This window comes from Cyprinus carpio, chromosome B7, assembly GCF_018340385.1.
Source record: "Cyprinus carpio isolate SPL01 chromosome B7, ASM1834038v1, whole genome shotgun sequence".
Taxonomy (NCBI): domain Eukaryota; kingdom Metazoa; phylum Chordata; class Actinopteri; order Cypriniformes; family Cyprinidae; genus Cyprinus; species Cyprinus carpio.
In genome coordinates this window covers 8,287,981-8,309,299 of record NC_056603.1, presented here as the reverse complement: position 1 = coordinate 8,309,299, position 21,319 = coordinate 8,287,981, and the positions used below count along the sequence as shown (strand labels likewise).

The following is a 21,319-nucleotide window of genomic DNA, read 5'->3' as shown; positions in this document are numbered from 1 at the left end:
AATTTGAAAAATTAACGGAATGCATAGTCAATATAAAAACCTGGATGAGGAGTATTTTCTTACTGCTAAATTCTGAAAAAAAACAAAGGTGTTAATTATATGACCTAAAAACTCTGCATGTAATAACCTAGAACACTCTCTAAGACTTGATGGCTGCTCTGTCAATTCTTCATCATCAGTTAGGAGCCTAGGTGTGCTATTTGAAAGCAATCTTTCATTTGAAAGCCACATTTCTAGCATTTGTAAAACTGCATTTTTCCCTCTCAAAAATATATCTTAATTATGACCTATGCTCTCAATGTCAAATCCAGAAATGTTTATTCATGCGTTCATGACCTCAAGGTTAGATTATTGTAATGCTTTATTGGGTGGTAGTTCTGCATGCTTAATAAACAAACTACAGCTGGTCCCAAATGCAGCAGCTAGAGTTTTTACTAGAACCAGGAAGTATGACCATATAACCCCAGTTCTGTCAACACTGCTCTGGCTCCCTCTTGAACATCGTATACATTTTAAAATTCTTGCTTATTACTTTTAAAGCCCTGGATCGTTTAGCACCTCAGTATTTGAACGATCTCTTATTGCACTATAGTCCTCCATGTCCATGCGTTCTCAAAACTCAAAACCTAGAATATCAAATATCAAATATATCAAAATCAACTGCAGGCGGCAGATCCTTTTCCTATTTAGCGCCCAAACTGTGGAACAACCTACCTAACATTGTTCGGGAGGCAAACACACTGTCAAGTTTAAATCTAGATTAAAGGTCCATCTCTTTAACCTGGCTTACACATAACACACTAACACAATTTCTAATATTCAAATCTGTTAAAGGATTGTTAGGCTGCATTAATAAGGAAAACCGGAACCGGGAACACTTCCCATAACACACGGTGTAATTACTACATCGTTAGAAGAATGGCATCTACGCTAATATTAGTCTGTTACTCTCTTATTCCGAGGTCACCCTAGCCACCAGATCCAGTCTGTATCCAGATCAGATGATGGATCAGCACCTAGAGAGGAACTCTACAGCCCTGAATGTCAGCAGAGACCAGGACAACAAGATGACCCCGAGAGACAGATCCACAGTCAAGACCTTTTCTCCTAGACGGCCACCAGGACAAGACCACAGGAAACAGATGATTCTTCTGCACAATCTGACTTTGTTGCAGCCTGGAATTGAACTGGTGGTTTCGTCTGGCCAGAGAAGAACTGCCACCCCCCAACTAAGCCTAGTTTCTCCCAAGGTTTTTTCTCAATTCTGTCACCGATGGAGTTTTGGTTTTTTGACGCAGTCGCCTCTGGCTTGCTTAGTTGGGGACACTTAATTTGCAGCGATTTCATCGACTTGATTGCACAGATACTATTTAAACTGAACCGAGCTGGATGATGACATTGAATTCAATGATGAACTGCCTTTTTGCTTTATTGACACATTATTTTCTTATTTAATGCTGTTCAGTTGCTTTGTTACAGTCTGTATTGTTAAAAGTGCTATATAAAAAAAAAAAAGGTGACTTGATGTGGCACAGCAGCTAAAAATGACCATCTAAAATTGACAATGGTGCTTCAAAAGATATTCAATTCAAAAAAGCATGGTAAATAAAGCACTATATATTCAAACTATAAGATTATTATCCTTATGATACTGTATATGTATTTTATGTTACTATTTTATCCCATTATAGATTAGTGAGATAAATGTAATGTAATTTATTCTTGTGTTGCAGTCATTACTCCAGTCTTCAGTTTCACGATCCTTCAGAAATCACTTCTTATTATCAACGATGAAAACAGTTGATGCTTTTATTTTTGTGGAAACTGATTTTTTTTTTTCATTCATTCAAACAGCATTTTTTGAAACAGAAATCTTTTGTAACATCATCTTACTGACCCTAAACTTTTGAACGGTAGTAACTTTTTCATTACATCATCTTAGCACAAGAGTAATCTCAAATTCCTGCTTTAAAAGAGTGGAGAAAAGACAGTGGAAAAAGTATCATGGGTGAGAGGCTGAGAGAACAAAGAAAACCGATGTAAAGAAGCCAAAGACTGAGAAAACAGAGTTGGACTGAGAGAGTGAAACTGGGAGAAAGATAGGCTGCAAAATAACAAGGAATTAAGAAATTTCTTGAACAGAATTGACACAAAAATTACGTCTGGAACAATAAACCTTTCCAGTGATTTATGAGTATGAGAAAGCACCAGCTTCCAATGAAAAGAAGTTCCACTGGAATAATGGCGGTTCTAAGGGTTGCTCAATGCATTCGGAATTATGTAAGAGAAGAAAAGAAAGACTGAGAAAGAGAGCAAGGGAGGTTGAGAAAAGAAAAAGGAGGATGTAGAGAAAAGGATATGAAACATGTGATGAAAAGAAAAACAGGAAAAACAATGAGACAAGGCTGTTTCACAAGAACGCCTGTCAGCATATTCAGGTTTGGGTTTGCGATTGTGACGTGTCGACATGTAGAGATATGATCTCTAAAATCACACATACAGCAGAACAAAAGGTAGAGTAAGAAGCATGCCAAAACTAGACACTCTAGCATATAATTATGATACAATTGACAGAACAAAAGAAGCAGCTTTCAAACAATGACCTACCGCAACGCAAGACAAAACGTGTAACATAACTACGAAAGCCACAAAGAAAACGAAATAAAACTCCACCACGGATATCACAACAAACAAAAAGAAAAGAAACTTAACTAAACAGACTTATTTATATTCTTTATTTACAACATACCTTAAACCGCCTGGCCAGGAACTTGTTTTTCATCTCTAAGAAGTTTCCCTTGTTGACTTGAGTTTTGAAAGGTTCGTTAACGATGGCGAACTGCGGGTCGTTCTGAATGTCCTGCCACCGCGCATAGCCGTGGCTTCGACAGGTCAAGGATCAAAGTTCAAACCCGTCAACCTACACTAGACCATGATATGCGTTCAAATCTAAAGATCTTTATTTTCAATAAAAGAAAAACATTTTGCTGTCTGTAGTATTCGCTAAAGAAAACTGATGTATTTGTAGAGCTTTGGGCTCTAAACAAACTGTTCATTTAGAAAATGCAGTATAGATATACATTAATGTAATTGTATTATTCCTACAGCGACAGCAGCCTATCTCCAAGGATACCACACGATGCCTGCCAGCAGCCAGAAGTCGTGTCGCCGGTGCCAGATCTCATTGATCTTGCCTGATGAAATGGCCGCCCGCTCCTCGTTCTGCCAAAGAGTGTGGAGCTCTGTATGTAAATGAAACACACAACACGGCCAGATATCACTTACAATCCATTTATACCTGCTGACGAAGAAATAAACAGAAGGTAACAATCGTCCGACAACAAAGCTAGCAATCGTTTAAATCGAGTTATCGAGCTATAAACTACTCCAGAGTGTGGGCTGTATGCTTAGTGTTTGCTTGAAATGTTTTCTCAGCGCTGGTGAAATGTTTATGAACGATAAGCATAAACCCCTTGATGTTTAGCTGTTATCTTTTAAAGTTGTAAATTAAACTATATACAGTGATTGGCTTCTGGGAACTGAAACTATTTATAGTGACTGTGGCTTGGAAACAAAAATCAAAAAATAACAGACCAGACAACTGAGCATCAGACTGCTAACAGAGGGCTGGTAAATATTAAAGGGGTGAAAATGTTCAATCTGGGATGCACAGATAATAAAAGTATGGCTGATACCGATAAGCCAATACATTTTTTGTTAAGGCTAATATTAATAAATGAATTAGAATATTAAATTTTGATCTTGCTTTGACTATATTAATAATAAAATAATAAATTGTTTTAAATGTTAAAAAATGAATTTTATAAACTAGAAATTATAATGTCCAGCATTTGATAAAGATTACATTTAAGAATGCCTTAAAAATGTATTTAAATAAAGTATTTGATTATTATTATTTGTGTTCTTAACTGAGCATTAGATGATGGCAAATGTAAAAATGAGAAATGAGCATGCACAATTAAACATGCAATATTGACCTTAAAATCTTCTAATATCTGCTCGATAACCAATGCAACATGCATCACTGATTAAAATGAGTTTTATGATTGAGTGAGTTTTATGATTTAACAGTTTGAAATGGAAGAAAACAAACACTTTTTTCAAGTGACCTGCGCCTTGATGATATTTGTCAGGTGATGATTTATAGTAGATGAAAAATAATTTGGTGCTGGTCATTACAATCATCTTCAAATAATTTCCCAGAATTTGTGATGAGAAAATGGCACTCCTACTCTTGAACTCTCCTTTTATATTCCCAATACTCCCATTACAGTATCCACCCTTACCACATACCAATTATTCATAGTATTAGTCTTGCAGAGAAATATTGATGTATGCACTTTGCCAGTATCTGCCCACAAAACATAAACACACAAGTGTGCGTTTACATACTGATTGCCCATGAATATAAGCAGAAGGCATGAAATCATAGGTTTTCTTATTTCAGCATTTTAGGAAATAATCAATGGTGAACGATGGAAACGAATCTAAGGGAAGCTTTTGTAAACCACTGACAGATTAAATCACTGCTTGCCGTTCCTGGTAAAACCGCTCAACAGAAGCTGAACTGCTCTTCAGAATGTGAGCACACTGTCATGTTACCTCGAAAACACACTGTTCCACTGCGTTTGATCATAACAGTACATGCTTCATTTTACATGAGCGAGCACCTTTACGTAATTTGCCACAATTACCTGCCACAATTACTGTGCTTGTCATTACTTGGTAAACAATGAACTAGTGTGATGCTCCCCTACTGGCAGATGCCATTATTACACCATTCCTCCATTGACTGCCTTTCAAAATAAGTTGTGTGTGTGATGTGTATTTTGCCCAAAGCTCATGAAAGTGCTAAGGAAAGTCTTGCCAAACAGCAGAAAACATATATTTTTATACATATATTTCAATATATTTCAAAATAAGCCAAGAAATGGTAATGGATATTGACAATGTAGGAAATATATGACATGTTAGGAATTAAATTTGTTCATCCTCTTTTACTTTTATTTAATTTACAAAAGTACAAAGAAAAGATTTCCAAAGTTTTCACTGACCAACATAAATGTATTTTGTAAATCTGAACGAATTTTGATTTTGATGGCTGCAAAACACTCCGAATAAAATTGGGAAAGAGGCATGTTTAACACTGTAACATCAACCTTCCTTTTAATTGCAATGTTTTATTGTTTGGGAATTGCAGATATTAATTGTTAAAGTTTTGCAAGCAACATTTTTTGTCAAGTCTCGCTTTATACAAGACTTTGTCATTGTCTTATTCTCCTTTTCATGACTGCTCATACATTTTCAATTGAAGACAGATCTGGACTGCAGGTAGGCCAGTCTAACACATTCACTCTCTCTACAAAACCACGCTGTTGTAGCACATATAGAATGAGAGCTGGCATTGTCTTGATCTAATAACCATGGACTTCCCATGAAAGACATCATCTTGATGGCAGTATTTATCTCTATACAATCCCAATATATGCCTCCATGTCAACAGTACCGTCGCACATTTGGCAGTAACCCATGACGTTTGCACCAATGTAACCCCAATACCATGACAGACGTTTGCTTTTACTTCTGTCACTAATGAAAGTCTGGATGGTCCCTTTGGTCTTTGGGATTTAGAACTCGAAATCCATTTTTCCCGGAAACAAGCTAAAATGTGGACTCATCTGATTACAGCATAGATAGTCTTTTTGACTATCTGAGATGAGCTCTGCCCCAGAGAACCCAGCATCACTGCATATAATTGATGTATAGCTTTCTCCTAGAGTAACAGATATTCAAGTTGCATTTCTTGATACAGCAGCAGACTGTGGTGAATGACAGTGGTTTTCTGAAGTCCTCCTGAGCCCATGTGGCTATATTTAACCATGATGATTTCTTATGCAATGCCATCTGAGGGCTCAAAGGAGATCTCCTGCCTTGCCCTACATGTACTGTGATTTCTCTGGATTCTCTGAATCTTTTCAAAATATTATGTATGGTACTTGGTTAAAGACATAAATTCTTTGCAATTTTGCATTGTGAAATGTGATTTTTGATTTGTTTGACACTTCTCTTGTGAAATTTGGCACAAAGTGATGAGCCAGGATCCAGCTTTGCTTGCAAAGATTGAGATGCTCCTTTTATACCCAAACGTGACGCCTTGAACTATTACCAGTTCACCTGCTTACTGTGAACTGTTTCAAAACAGTTTAACGTGGATATTCTATAACATTTTCACTTTTATTTTGCCTCTGTCCCAACTTTTTTGGAATGTGCTGCAGCCATCAAAAACAAACTCATATTTACAAAATACATTTACGTTGGTCAGTGAAAACTGTTAATACTGCTCTATACTGAAATGAAAAGCTTAACTTACTATCTTGTAAATAAAGCTTCATGTTTTTAAAACCGTACTGTATGTAGTCAGTTACTTTTCTGAATAAATTATATATATTTTTAATGTCCTGATTGAGCAACATCTATTTCAGACTCTCCAAGACCGTGCAAATATGTTTGCTAGCATTACCGCTTCCATGTAAAATGTTGAATGCTAAATTAATAATTAAACCACTGTTTAAATCACTACCTGCGTCAAAAGGAATGCTATTAACGAAATCATTGTTGAAACAGTTGGCGCCAACTGTACAAATAAAAACACTATAACAAAATTATATTTACATTTACATTTAGTGATGTAGCAGATGCTTTTATCCAAAGCGACTTACAAATGAGGACAATGGAAGCAATCAAAAACAACAAAAGAGCAATGATATACAAGTGCTAAAACAAGTCTCAGTTAGCTTAACAAGGGCTTTTAAATAATATAATAAATAAAAAGAAAACAGACAGAATAGAAAAAGAATAGAGCAAGTTAGTGTTAGATATATAAGTTCTATAAACAATGAATAACTGTACAAGGCTAATAAAGGTATACAAAGCATAAATCGTTCTTCAGATTTCAGAATAAGCACTTTGTCATTTGTTATTTATATGTTGAGGTCGTGTCCGTCTGATGTTTATCATTGCTCATGATGTTCGCTACTGTAATGAACGTAGCTTTTTAATAAGTAGGGGAAATTCCCGACATTAAAAAAATAACCGTTTACATGCCTAGGGTGTTTGCATTGTAAGAATGTACAGGGAAACTTCAGATTTTAAAACGCTGACTTGTTATGTGATGTTTTCTCATTAAAATCATACAATTTCCTATTAATTAAATAGAACGTTAACGCACACTAGGGATACCAATATGGCGGCGGTTTAACTTTCATGACGTCATGAGCAATCCAGTTCTCTATTATAGATCAGTGGCTGTAACTAATAATTGTTTTGGTAATCAAGTAATCTACTGATTATTTTGATGATAAAAATAGACCTAAGTGAAAAACAGGCATTAGTATGACTATTTATATATAAACTAATGATGAGGCAATAATAATTGGTCCAAATAAAGTATCAAAACCAAGTAATTACATGGTTTTATTGAACAACACTGATAAAATAGGCCTACATAATGTAATATGCCTACACAAAATATGAACATAACCAACTTAAGTTAATTATGTATTATAACAAATATCTGCAGAGGACGCCAACGGCCTGGCCATGCTTCACTTTACAGCGTGATTCAACGACGTTTAAATCCATGTAATTTTAATATTTGGCCACCTGCAAACTCAGAGCCAGGGTTTGAACTTTTATTTTGAAATCGTGACGTACAACAAATCCCATACTTAGAAATACGTTGATGAATTCTCCTGTGTTGGCATAGGTTTATAAATGATTTACGTTACAAATCTAGTGAGATAACATGCACTGTTTTTCCTAGATGAATGTTAAGCAACACAAACTCACAGTATATGCAGAGGAAGAGTGTGTGTCCTGAACGGCTGAGATGGAGATGTGCTCCACACTTGTAAAGTATAACAGTGCAACACAAACGCGCCAGACTTTATATACATTCCCAAATGAAACCCAAACGAACAGCACATGAAATAAAAGACCTAACAATATAATGCAAGCACTATCAAAAGTTTTACCACAAACACAACTTAGACTAATATCACGAGACCACTTTTCACCTCAAGGAGTAATATCGTGAGATCTCGTGCGCTGCTAAACGATTTCAAAAAGTCAAATTCAAGTACCTCAAGCACTTTAAGCACCTTGTACAAACCCTGTTTTTATTATATTTACCTGTGAATCCTCCATCTGCGATGTTGAACATAAACCGTGGACGCTCTGTGGGTTTGCCGTTACCTTTGGGCACCTCCTCCCTCTGCCCTCTGACCTCCTTCACAGCATCCTTTTCACCCTTCACCTCCTCTGTGACCCGATAAAAAAAAAAGAAAAACATGTTTACATCATGTTTAGTTTAGTTAATTATTCCCTACATTAAAACACAAAAATGAAGGCTTAAATTCAGTGGTACTGACGGTAGCACCGTTGATTTTAGGTGCAGTTTTATGTGTATGTACGTGTTAGATTGTATAAACAACTTTGGTCCAGCAGTTTTTCATTCTTCACTATGCAACTATGTATAATACACAAAAAGTGAAGAAAGAAAGAGTAGCATTGTAAGGTTCACCTTTTTTGACATCTGAAGGTTGATCTAATTTCTCTTTCTTTTCTGTTGTTTCTGTGGGAGGAGACGTCAGTTCACTTTTCTCTTTTTCTTCTCCAGCCTTTTCTCTTTTCTCTCCCTTGTCCCCTTTCAAAGCCTCTGTAATGACAGACAACAATTAACCACAAATCACAATAAACAGCCAATCAGATTTCACCATTTGCTGCCGCAGTTACCTCTGCTCTCATCTTTAACAGATGGAGAATCTGACGTTTTCTCTGGGGAGGCCTCTTTTTCAGTGCTCTCCTCCTCTCGTTTTTCTTTCTCACTCTTGTCTTTTGGAGAAGACTGAGAGATGGCAGGGCTTTCTTTTGTTTTTGAGTTATCAGAAGCTTTTGTTGGACTTTCAGGTGTCTGAGCTTTTTCACTGGTTACAGGGTCTTTTTCACCCTCTTTCACTGTGGCGGAAGTCTGGAAGAAGAGAAAGAAACACATTCTTTATTTGAGCGTCCTATAGATGAAGTTACTGTTTACAAACAAATGCTTGCAGAGGCATTTCTAGCTTCCTCAGGCACTCCGGAATGGCCATTTAAGTTGTATCCAGCCAAAATCATTTTGTATAAAGCAACAAATAAATCTAATTAAAATTATTTTATAACAGATGTTCATTATATTACATTATAGCAGATGTTTAGCTAAGAACAGTTGCTAATGAAGGGCTTGGGACTGTTTGCTTCCTGCTTTTTCAGGCATCCTGGAAGAGAGCTGGTTTGCATTACATAACCAAAAAAAAAAAAAAAAAAAGAGAAAATATCCAGAAAGTGCTTTGTATGGGGATGAAATACCCAGTGTGCTGAAGGTTTGGGCCTTAGGATATGTGATTGAATGAAAGAATGCCTTTTATTGTGAATTGAAATTATAAATATGGCTTATATCATAAATTGCAATAAATTGAAGGGATATCTCACAAAATGTAAATTCTGTCATAATGTACTCATCCTCATGTAACATCAAACTTGTATGAGTTTCTTTCTTCTGTGGAACACAAAAGATACTTTTAAGAATGTTGGTAACCAAACCGACATCCAACCCATAAACAAAAAAAACACAGACAAAAAAAAAAAATACACACTTTTATGTTCCACAAGAGGGTGAGCAGATGAAGACCGAAGACAGAATCATTTTGGGTGATCTATCCCTTTTAAGTAAATGATAAATATGATGTGATAAATGTCAAATGGCATTACTTAAGCGGTGTATATTTGAGCAGCAAAATATATTTTGCAATTGTTTTAGGTTTATTTCAAATAAATGTCGTTCTTAACTGTTAATCAAAAAAAAAAAAAAAAATTAATATATATATATATATATATATATATATATACTATATATATATATAGTACAGGTCAAAAAGTTTGGAAACATTACTATTTTTAATGTTTTTGAAAGAAGTCCTCTTCTGCTCATCAAGCCTGCATTTATTTGATCAAAAATACAGAAAGAACAGTAATATTGTGAAATATTATTACAACTTAAAATAATAGTTTTCCTATTTGAATATACTTAAAAAAAAAAAAATTATTCCTGTGATGCAAAGCTGAATTTTCATCATCATTACTCCAGCCTTCAGTGTCACATGTAACATCCAGTCTATCACATGATCATTTAGAAATCATTCTAATATTGATTAGAATGTGAATGTTAGAATGTTAGAATGTTAGAATGTGTTTCTGTATATTGTTATTACAAAATATTTATATTTTTAAAACATAGCTTCTTTTTTTTTTCTTTTTATTCATCAAAGTATCCTAATACTTTAAGCAGCAGAACTGTTTCCTACTTTGATAATGAATCATCATATTAGAATGATTTCTAAAGGATCATGTGATAATGATCCTAAAAATTCAGCTTTGCATCACAGAAATAAATGATAATTCAAAGTATAATAAATTTAAAAACAATTAAATTAAATTGTAATAATATATCACAATATTACATTTTTTTCTGTATTTTTGATCAAATAAATGCAGGCTTGATGAGCAGAAGAAACTTCTTTCAAAAACATTAAAAATAGTAATTTGTCCCAAACTTTTGGTCTGTACTGTATATATATATATATATATATATATATATATATATATATATATATATATATATATATATATATATATATATAAAATGTTTTCCTATGTTTTTTCCAACATTTATAAGAATAAGAAATGTTTCTTAAATACCAAATCAGCATATTAGAATGATTTCATGGATCATGTGACACTGAAGACTGGAGTCATGGCTGCTGAAAATTCAGCGTTGCCATCACAGGAATGAATTAAATTTAAAAAAACATTAAAATAGAAAAAGGTTATTTGAAATTGCAATAATATTTCATGATATTACTGTATTTCCGATCAAATAAATGCAGCCTTGGGGGGCACAAGAGATTAGAAATACATAAATACATATTTTACCAACCCCAAACCTCTGAACAGTAGTCTATGCCACAATCTAAATGTATTATTATTAACTTCATGATAAATGACATTATATAGTGTTTTACAGATCATTAGAGCCATCACTAAAAGCAGCTTGTCAGAAGAACCTGGAAGCATGCTTACTATGTGGTTTCAGAAATGTTATCTCCATGAAACACACAAACAGACACACATGCTGCTCCACACTTTCTGAAACAACAGATTTAAAGAGACAGGTTCACATAGTGTTTTGCTAAACCTACATAATAAAATAATCCCTGCCACACCCTGACACAAACACAAACATTTGTTAATCATGCTGGATATATATATTTTTTTATTGTTCTTACTTCTATTGTCGTTATATTAGGCATAATGCCCTTTTTTTAACCCCTGAACCTAACCACTGCACAAACCTTTCATTTATTTTCATGAAGACATCATTAAATATGCTTATTAAGGGGTTTTCCTTGTTGGATGCTCTCCACAATGCAGGTGATTTCAGGTTTTGCATTTAGTCCTCAAAATATCACACGCACTGACTTACCTCTCCAGGTTCTGTGCTTTCCACACTCTCCCCCTCCTTTCCTTCTTTTACTTTTTCCTTGTCTCTCTCTCTTTCTGGTTCTGTCAGGGATTCACACTCATCTTTCTCCGCCTCCTTCGAGCTCTTTTCTATCTTGTCGGGTGGAGAGGGAGTGGCTGTGGGAACAGGTCACGGCGGGTAAGGTCTCTGTGTGCGAGAGATTCTCTCATATGTGGGTTTTGGGTGAGTTTGTACCTGGTTTGGAGGTGCACGGCGTGTTGTTGCAGCTCATTTCAGGTGTGGGAGTATCTGTCTTAATGGCAGGCGAAGAAGCTCTTGATGATTTCTTTGAGTCCACAGTAATCTCTGGCTTCAGTTCTGGCATGCTCCATTTCCCATTAATGTGCTCAAACTCCTGCACCTGCACACAATGTAAAACACACCTGCCTCTTCAATACAGTAACTCAAGTGCTTGTGTGAATCAATCTCTATCTATCTATCTATCTATCTATCTATCTATCTATCTATCTATCTATCTATCTATCTATCACAGCTAGGTGGAGCACAACTAAAAAGAAAGCAGGGTTTTAACTATTTTAACACTTAAAACAGGACAAGACACTTAAAAAAGGCATGAGACATGATGCAATGGCCCGTGACGTCTGTCTGAATGTGAATGGCTGTAGCAGTGGTGCTTAAAACGTAGCCAAGAAGATTTTATCAGCTGTATAAAAGAGAAGGCATAGCATTGTGAAGCAACATTAAAATATTAATATTAAGAACATATACTACCAGTCAAAAATTTGGGTCAGTCAAATTTATTTGACAGAAGTCTCTTATGCTCACCGTGGCTGCATTTATTTAATCAAAAGTAATACAGTAAAAACAGTAAAACTGTGAAATATTATTACAATTTAAAACAACCATTTTCTATTTTAAAATGTAATTTATTCCTGATTTTTTTCCCAGCAGCCATTACACTAAACTCAAGTAATGTTTAAAACATTTTTGTGGAAACCATGACACATTCTTTTCAGTATTTGCTGATGAATAGAAGCGAACAGCATTTATTTGAAACAGATTTTTTGTAAACTTCTGAACGGTAGTGTGTGTATATACATATATATATATATATTTATATATATAGTGTAAATATTTGATTTTATTTCGTCCAAAAGCACTATTATCTCTCTGGAATGTGGCAGACCCACACTGACCTTCTTCTTTACCAGAGACATGACCCCTATCCGCGTGAGAACCGGCTGCCTGCAGAGCCCCTCGCGCGGGACACCGTCAGCGAACATCTCTGAACCATCGGCCACCGGTTCACAGAGGTGCCTCATGAAGAGCGACACGTACGCCCTGCCAGAGAAACAGAGTAAATGGAAAAGAGAAAAGTTTCCTCAGCAGTGCCCAAGTTTACACACTTCTGTATCAAGTTACATTTTCCAAACACATTTACTGGTAAAGAAAGCCATACTTGAACTCTTTTTCACTCTTGCCGCGGAGGTCTCGCACGAGCCACTGGGAGGAAAAGGCGTCCTGAGCTGGCATCCCCCATCTCATGATGGCATTCAGGAAGGCTTTTCTCTGGCGCGTATTAAAGCCCAATACCTGACCAACACACACAGACACACGATTAGGCACACAATTTTGACAGATAGCATTTTTATGTAAATTGTTTTAATCTAATCAGGCCTCATACGAAAAACAGACATGCTTTTATTGACATTATGAAACGTTACTGGGCAGTTCTCAAAACTGGAAAAATGCAGCCCTGTTATCTCCAGCTCTATGTCAGTCAATTTAATTATAAGAGGCACGCATCCAGAGACGCTGTATATACTGGACGCACGCAGGCGACCTCCAGATAAGCAAACACATGGAAAATACACTATAAATCACATTAAACTGTGACCAATAGGCTTGTGTTGATTTGACACTGAGCATGCATCTTTTAATGGCCATTTACAATAGTTGTGCCAACACAAACGAACAAGTAAAGAATAGCTGCACGATACCTCAATGTTGCCGCCCACTCTGGCCAACAGGGGTGGCAGTGGTTTATCCTTCTCGTTTCGGAGCTGCCTGCGTGACTGTCTGCGACCTGGACGAGGGGAGAGGAGAGTCAGCCAAGAGATCAGTTCAACATGTCCATCTCACTGAGCCAGCATCAGGAAACAGGGTTACAGCACAGGAAGGATACATTATCCTGAACAGCTGCAATATATAAACTGGGAACGTGCCTCCAGAAGAATAGCAAAACCTGACAAAACCACAAGACGTCCCAACGAGGTACCAAAAGGAGCAAATAAATGTGTTAATTAAAGTCTAAAAGGGGCCAAAAGATGTGGGGCTTAGCAGTTATATTTGTACATTTGTGAGTGAAGCTTGCGTGAGCAACAGTACAGTTATAGCATCTCTCCTCAATAAACTGCATGATTTAAGTTGCAATGCCCATAGCACTAATGGTTTTAAATGTAATTTTTAATACTTAAACAATAGTATACTAATACTAGTATATAGTATAGGCAGAAATTGTTTTAATAGTTTAATACTTTGGTTAGAGAGTTATGTGTATGTGTGTTATGTGTTATATATGTGTGTGTGTGTGTGTGTGTGACCCTGGAGCACAAAAGCAGTCTTAAGTCGCTGGTGTATATTTGTAGCAATAGCCAAAAATACATTGTATGGGTCAAAATTATTGATTTTTCTTTTATGCCAAAAATCATTATGATATTAAGTAAAGATCATGTTCCATGAAGATATTTTGTAAATTTCCTACTGTAAATATATTAAAACTTCATTTTTGATTAGTAATATGCATTAAGAACTTAATTTGGACAATTTTAAAGGCAATTTTCTCAATATTTTAATTTTTTGCACCCTCAGATTCCAGATTTTCAAATAGTTGTATAGCAAACCATAAATCAGTGGAAAGCTTATTTGTTCAGCTTTCAGATGATGTATAAATCTCAATTTCGAAAAATTTACCCTTATAACTGGTTTTGTGCTCCAGGGTCACACACACACACACACACACACACATATATATATATATATATATATATATATATATATATTCCATTCCAACACAACTATTTTTTACAGTGTTAACATTAATATTAATTTATAAATATAATATTGTTTTATAAATGTTATATTGTATAAATATAATATTATTCTTATTCATTCATAATACATTAACTAATGTTAATTTATACAGCTTAAAAAGTTAAAACTGTATCATGTACATGTAGAAAAACAATAACTTAAACTAACTGACACTGTAAACATATTGTATATTTTTAGTTCAGTTGAAAATTATTGCAACCCAATTAGAAATAATGTTGCAAAGGGGTGGAAAATTTCTGGAAACTTTCCAAAAATCGCTGGAATATTCCAAAAAATCCTGGAAAATTTCCAGTAAATTTCGGAAACATTCCGGAAATTGTGGAAACTTTCCAGGATTTTTTGGAATATTCCAGCCTTTTTTTGGAATGTTTCCGAAATTTACTGGAAATTTTCCACATTTTTGCAACCCTAATTATAAACACCTTTGAATAAGTTTGGTTGATTTATAATAATAATATGATATTTAATTATTAGTTATAACATTGCATTATGTTTATTTTTATTAATATTAAGAACAATATGTCACCCTGGAGCACAAAAGCAGTCTTAAGTCGCTGGGGTATATTTATAGCTATAGCCAAAAATACATTGTATGGGTCAAAATTATAGATTTTTATTTTATGCCAAAAATCATTAGGATATTAAGTAAAGATTGCATTCCATGAAGATATTTTGTAAATTTCCTACTGTAAATATATTAAAACTTAATTTTTGATTAATATACATTGCTAAGAACTTCATTTGGACAACTTTAAAGGCGATTTTCTCAATATTTTGATTTTTTTTGCATCCTCAGATTCCAGATTTTCAAATAGTTGTATCTTGACCAAATACTGTCCTATCCTAAAAAACTAGATGGAAAGTGATGTATAAATCTCAATTTTGTGGTCCAGGGTCACATATGTGAATATTAACTGAGAGTGTGTCTGTTTGCTCCTCACCCTCGGGCCTCTCATCAAAGTCCTCATCTTCCTCCTCTGAGCCCACGGAGTATTCTGATTGGTTATCTGAAATGTCAGCATGCCACTCTGTAAAATCATATAGAAAAAAGCATAAACAAACCACAGTACAGAATATGTTTAGCAGTAGTCAAAAAATTTCCATTCACCAGAACCTTCAAATAAAGCCCAACCAAAATCTTGTATATCAGTTTGGCAACCCTCTCCAACAGTGGAAAAAAGACAGATGTGATCGTTTCAAATTCGTCTCTTTTGTGACTAAATGTTCTGTATCTCCACTTATCTAACCCTGCACAAGCATTCTGTTCAAACTCAGCTGTCAGAGAGAATGATTTAGTTCTACAGGAAAACACAGGGCGGCTTAAACCAAAATGAAAACCCACAAATGTCAATAATTGAAGCACAGGTCGCTGTCAAACGTTTAAAAAGCCCAGCAGATTGTTTTCTGTGCATATGTAATATATTCTGCAGAGAAGATGCTGCAACATTATGACCCTGAAAGTCAGGCTGCTTGGATACACACAAAAAAAGTATGTGTAGCTAGAGTTTATGCCAGTTATCACTGTAATTATGCAGCCGTAAGCGCCATCAGAAAACCAAAAATTCTACATCATTCTTTTCTGGAAAAAACCTCCTTTTTCATTTCTGTTATTTGTCTTTTTCCTGACCATTTTGTTTTTCTCTTTTTGTGACACATACGTGAAAAGCTGCCACACTTCAGCATCCCCTGGGTGTTGTGGATGTAGCCATTTTTGAGTCAACTGCATGTGGCTGTTCTCTCCCGACCAAAACAGCAGTGTGTGGGATATAGTCTTTCTGTCCCACTCAATCAAAAGTAACGCAGTAAACCACATGCCAAGAATGAAGCTGTTACAAGATGCAATTTTGTAGATTTATATGAGATAATACGCTGCATTTATATGACATGCACAAACATGGTTTATTGTAATAAAAGGCAAGAAAAATGGGCTAATTAAAAATCTGTGGGACCACACTGAAAATCTGGGATTCAAAATTCAATTTGACCAACTTAAAACAAAGAAACATTTTGAGATGAGATGGAGAACACTGGAGATGCAACATTCCAAAGAAAGTACTGAAATTCATTTCTTAAACATTTCACTCAAATTGTCATGCTGAAGAAACTGTACCTTGGTCCTCCTGAGCCGCGTCATTGTAGTTGACCTGTTTGCGGACTCTCTTTCCTTTGCCGAGATTGCGGGCCAGATCTTCCTGCTGCTGTTCATAGTGATGCCTCAAGAGTTTCTCCCAGTAATCTGGATCCACATTCTCTTCCTGCTTAATGATCTCTCTCTCGATCTCCTCTATCTGGACACAACAACAAATGAGATCTCCTTAATATCGCATTTGTTTCTCAAAGACACCAATAATATTCTATGGAGAGAAAATTGAGACCAAGCCTCTTGCTATTAAGATGTTTCTTCTGAAAAAAGACCCCAGTGATCTTCAGTATCCCAGTATCAGAGTTTCCGAAAAGATCTATATGCAACTCAAACATTTCTAATTACATTCTTGCAAGACTAAATTATCTGAGACATGCTATACACGTTAGTTTTATAGCTCTATACTAATTACTGTGTCAAAAATCTTTGTCCATTTTTGCACTACTTTTCAAAGGTTTGTGGTCAGTATGATTTTGCTCACCAAGGCTAAATATATTTGATCCAAAATACAGTAAAACCAGTAGTATTGTGAAATATTATTAAAATTTATATTTTAATGTATTTTCAAATATACTGTAATTTATTCCTGTTATGGCAAAGCTGTGTTTTCTGCAGCGTCTTCAGTGTCACATGATCCTCATGTGCTAATTTGGTAAGCAAGAAACTTTTCTTATTATTATCAGTATAAGTGCTGCTGAATAATTGTGTCTTAAGTTCAAAAGAACAGCATTTATTTGAATTATGAATATTTTGCAATATTATAAATGTATCTACTGTCACTTGATTTTAAAGCAACACTATGTAAAGTTAATAAACAGAACTGCACGCATCCTGCGGAAGAACATTCTAACCGGAGCTACTTCTCCAAGTTTATGTCTATGGCGATTCACGCATATATTACTCACCACACATCACTAACCGAACAAACAACAAAAATCAAAAAAAAAATAACCAATTATAAAAAAATTTACCGTAGTGATTTGGGATAAGACAAAAAGGCGGTTTGGTAGATGAATTTATGATGAACTCGCTCATTATATACATTTAGCACATTTTGAACATAGAAAAAGTTACAAAGTGTTGCTTTGAAGCATTATTTTAGGTGAAACATGTCAGAAAAAGTCATATAAAAATTAATCATATCTGAGGCACCCATTAAGTAAAATATAAATTCCTCTGGCAGGGAAAGTTACATACTTCAGCTAGTTGTTAAACCAAAACAGGACTATTTTTTCAGGACTGTTGTTGAAATATTGGTGAGGCGATTAAATGTTGGTCATCTTTCAAATGCCTCAAAAGCCCCACACTCTTACATACTCCACAAAAAATAGTCGTCCCACCTTGTCATCTTCTCTGACAGTGTACTGGGCCACCTTGAAGGAGCTCAGATACTCGTTCATGTTCTGCATGTCAGAGTCGTCTGTGGCGTCCTGGCTGCGGTCTAGTAAACGCTCGATGGCGGTACTGTCGTAGTGAATTACGCTGCTGTCATCATCCTTATTTTCCCCAGCTGAAAACAAGAAACAAACGGGGGAACCTTCAGTATAAGAAAGTGTCTCAGAGAGTTACACAGCAAGTTTGTCATAACATTTCAACAACTAAGATGTTCATTAGTTGACTGAATGACCAAATGATTTTCTGGTTCATTTATTTCAACTGACCCACCCTCAATCTCATCCTTGAAAAGCTCCTCCGTGCCAAACTTGAGGATGTCGTCCAGCTCTTGTTTAGACATGGATCCAGCTTTTGAGCCCAGACCGGGCCGCACCACCAGGTGTGTGAGCATCATCTTCCTTTTGGCCACCTGAGTGATCCGTTCCTCCACCGAGGCTCGAGTCACAAACCGATATATCATCACTTTATTGGCCTGACCAATACGGTGAGCTCGGCTGAAGGCCTAAGATGAGATAAGAGATCAAATTTAGCTTTGAAACCTCTGAGATGCTATTCTGAGTTTCAGGAGTCTGTACTCAAACTGTCCACTAGGTGGCACATGACAAAGAAAACACCAGCACAAACCAATCAGGTGTCACACAAGTGGACTGTATGAGACACTCCTCTTTTTTATATTTACCTGAATGTCATTGTGAGGATTCCAGTCCGAGTCAAAGATGATGACTGTGTCCGCAGTGGCCAAGTTGATTCCCAGACCGCCCGCTCGTGTAGAGAGAAGAAAACAGAACTGACACGCACCAGGAGCTGTGTGATCGATAGAGAGAGAAATTTGATTTTCGATTTTTAATGAAAATATTATGTGGTAACAATGGGCTGTCCACCAGTAGAGATTTTGCTAAGCTGTTAATATGTGACCCTGGAGCACCAAAGCAGTCTTAAGTCCCTGGGGTATATTTGTAGCAATAGCCAAAAATACATTGTATGTGTCAAAATTATTGATTCTTCTTTTATGCCAAAAATCATCAGGATATTAAGTAAAGATCATGTTCCATGAAGATATTTTGTAAATTTCCTACTGTAAATATATTAAAACTTCATTTTTGAATAGTAATATGCATTGCTAAGAACTTCATTTGGACAACTTTAAAGGCGAATTTCTCAATATTTGGCACCCTCAGATTCCAGATTTTCAAATAGTTGTATCTCGGCCAAATATAGTCCTATCATAACAAATCATACATCAATGGAAAGCTTATTTATTCAGCTTTCATGTGATGTATAAATCTCAATTTCGAAAAATTGACCCTAATGACTGGTTTTGTGGTCCAGGGTCACATATGGGTTATCATAAATTGTAAATACCATTATGTAAATATATCTACAGTATGCTGCTATCAGTGAGCAAGATGATACTATATACATATGACAGTGATGAATAAGCATGCGGGATGTGTCCCAAAAGGTCAAGATGAGGAAAGTCTTGGTATAAAAACGGGTTCGAACACTGTCGTTTGGAATTTAAAAATTCCTTAAAGTTATATGAAATTGCTCACTGTGGGATGTAAGATTTGCTCATACATTTTGGCCACCCAAAAAGTCATCAAGTCATTATAACAAATAAAATGATTAAAAATCTAAAAAAAAAAAAAAACACAATCAAACACAAACTTTCCCACCAAACCACAATGCAAAAGATATAATTATAGCACCACTGCTGTTCAAATGTTTATATATCTTTTAAAAACTTTGTAACATTTAACTTCAATAATGATTCCAGATTTCATAAATGGTTTAAACAGAGATATGACGTCCCAACCATGTCTGTTCTCAAGTAATTTTGCCCTTGTAAACTGCAAGTTTTGCTTACCCAATAACAAAATAAATCTACTGCCATTTCAAGATAAGGCCTTCGGCATTTGGCATAAACTTTCCTCCACATCTGAAAACAACTAACTCAACAGCTCCAAGAATGGATCGAGTCTTACAAACCATGAAATTCACATTTATCATCAACATTTGGACTGGGAAGTGAGAGGAGAGAGCGAAGATGTCTTAGTGATGACATCTGAATAGCTATCAAAACCAAATCTCTAGCTGAGTGGCTCTCAAACATTTCAGACCACCTTTCTTTAAATCAGACCATCTAAGTACCACCTAATGTTTAATATACTTTTTCACATATCATGTATCACCTGAACGCACCACAGGATCACAACTCTAGCTAATTTTCTAGCTGCATCCAAAACCCACTAAAGTAATATTACCTACTTAGATCATTTATGTACAAAATATGTATATCTGGTGCACTGCTCTTACCGTTAAATCTGTCGATGGCTTCCTGTCGGAGCGCTCCGGTGATGCCTCCATCAATTCGCTCATATTTATAACCCTCATAATCCAGGAAATCCTCCAGCAAATCCAGCATCTTGGTCATCTGAGGAGGGAACAGTGTAAGTTCAAATAAGATATTTGATGAAATAAAAATTAATGCAAAGCACCTCATCTGATCAGATCAGACCATCCAAGTAACACCTAGCTTGCCATGAGCTCCAAATTAGATTGTAATGATTAGAAACACAAAGCTATTCAATTTGAAAACAGAGTTAAACTATTTCAAACCACATATATTTTGTAATAATTTCACATTTCCAGAGATGTGCTCTGCACCACCTGGGGGCACTAAACAACCAAAATTTGGGAGCCCGTGTGCAGCCCAGCTTATTATGTGTAAAATACAAGCTAAGTGAAGTATTTACATACCTGAGAGAACACGAGCACTCGGTGGCCTTGCTCTTTCAGTTTTCTGAGCATTTTCTGCAGCAGCATTAGTTTCCCAGAAGCCTTAGTGAGACCTGCACCTTCATACGCTCCACTTGGTGTTTTGGGAGCTTCCTGTAACACAAGACAGCCCATGATACCCATGTGCACAATAAATAAAAAAAACCTTGTCAAACACTAAACACAACTATTAAAGGGATAGTTCACCCAAAAATGAAAATGTTTATCAGCTTACCCCCAGGGCATCCAAGATGTAGGTGACGTTGTTTCTTCAGTAGAACACAAACGGAGGT

At 35.7% G+C, this 21,319-nt stretch overlaps 1 protein-coding gene across 3 annotated transcripts in view; it reads right to left on the bottom strand.

The window, feature by feature from the left end:
* chd3 (chromodomain helicase DNA binding protein 3) overlaps nt 1–21,319 on the bottom strand; it is a 63,734-nt gene that overhangs the window by 25,737 nt on the left and 16,678 nt on the right. For all 3 annotated transcript variants that reach the window (XR_006155136.1, XM_042727013.1, XM_042727012.1), the window contains exons 20-36: nt 21,009–21,140; nt 20,565–20,682; nt 18,928–19,052; nt 18,519–18,750; nt 18,194–18,363; nt 16,821–16,998; nt 15,652–15,738; nt 13,597–13,682; nt 13,056–13,189; nt 12,793–12,937; nt 11,831–11,996; nt 11,597–11,751; nt 8,815–9,049; nt 8,603–8,737; nt 8,212–8,340; nt 3,134–3,242; nt 2,750–2,882 (exon numbers count right to left, since the gene is read on the bottom strand). Coding sequence is in view for 2 of the 3 variants with exons in the window: in XM_042727013.1 (XP_042582947.1) it covers nt 2,750–2,882; nt 3,134–3,242; nt 8,212–8,340; nt 8,603–8,737; nt 8,815–9,049; nt 11,597–11,751; nt 11,831–11,996; nt 12,793–12,937; nt 13,056–13,189; nt 13,597–13,682; nt 15,652–15,738; nt 16,821–16,998; nt 18,194–18,363; nt 18,519–18,750; nt 18,928–19,052; nt 20,565–20,682; nt 21,009–21,140 (2,469 nt within the window). In the remaining variant the exon portion in view is untranslated. The remainder of the gene's footprint in view (nt 1–2,749; nt 2,883–3,133; nt 3,243–8,211; nt 8,341–8,602; nt 8,738–8,814; nt 9,050–11,596; nt 11,752–11,830; nt 11,997–12,792; nt 12,938–13,055; nt 13,190–13,596; nt 13,683–15,651; nt 15,739–16,820; nt 16,999–18,193; nt 18,364–18,518; nt 18,751–18,927; nt 19,053–20,564; nt 20,683–21,008; nt 21,141–21,319) is intronic.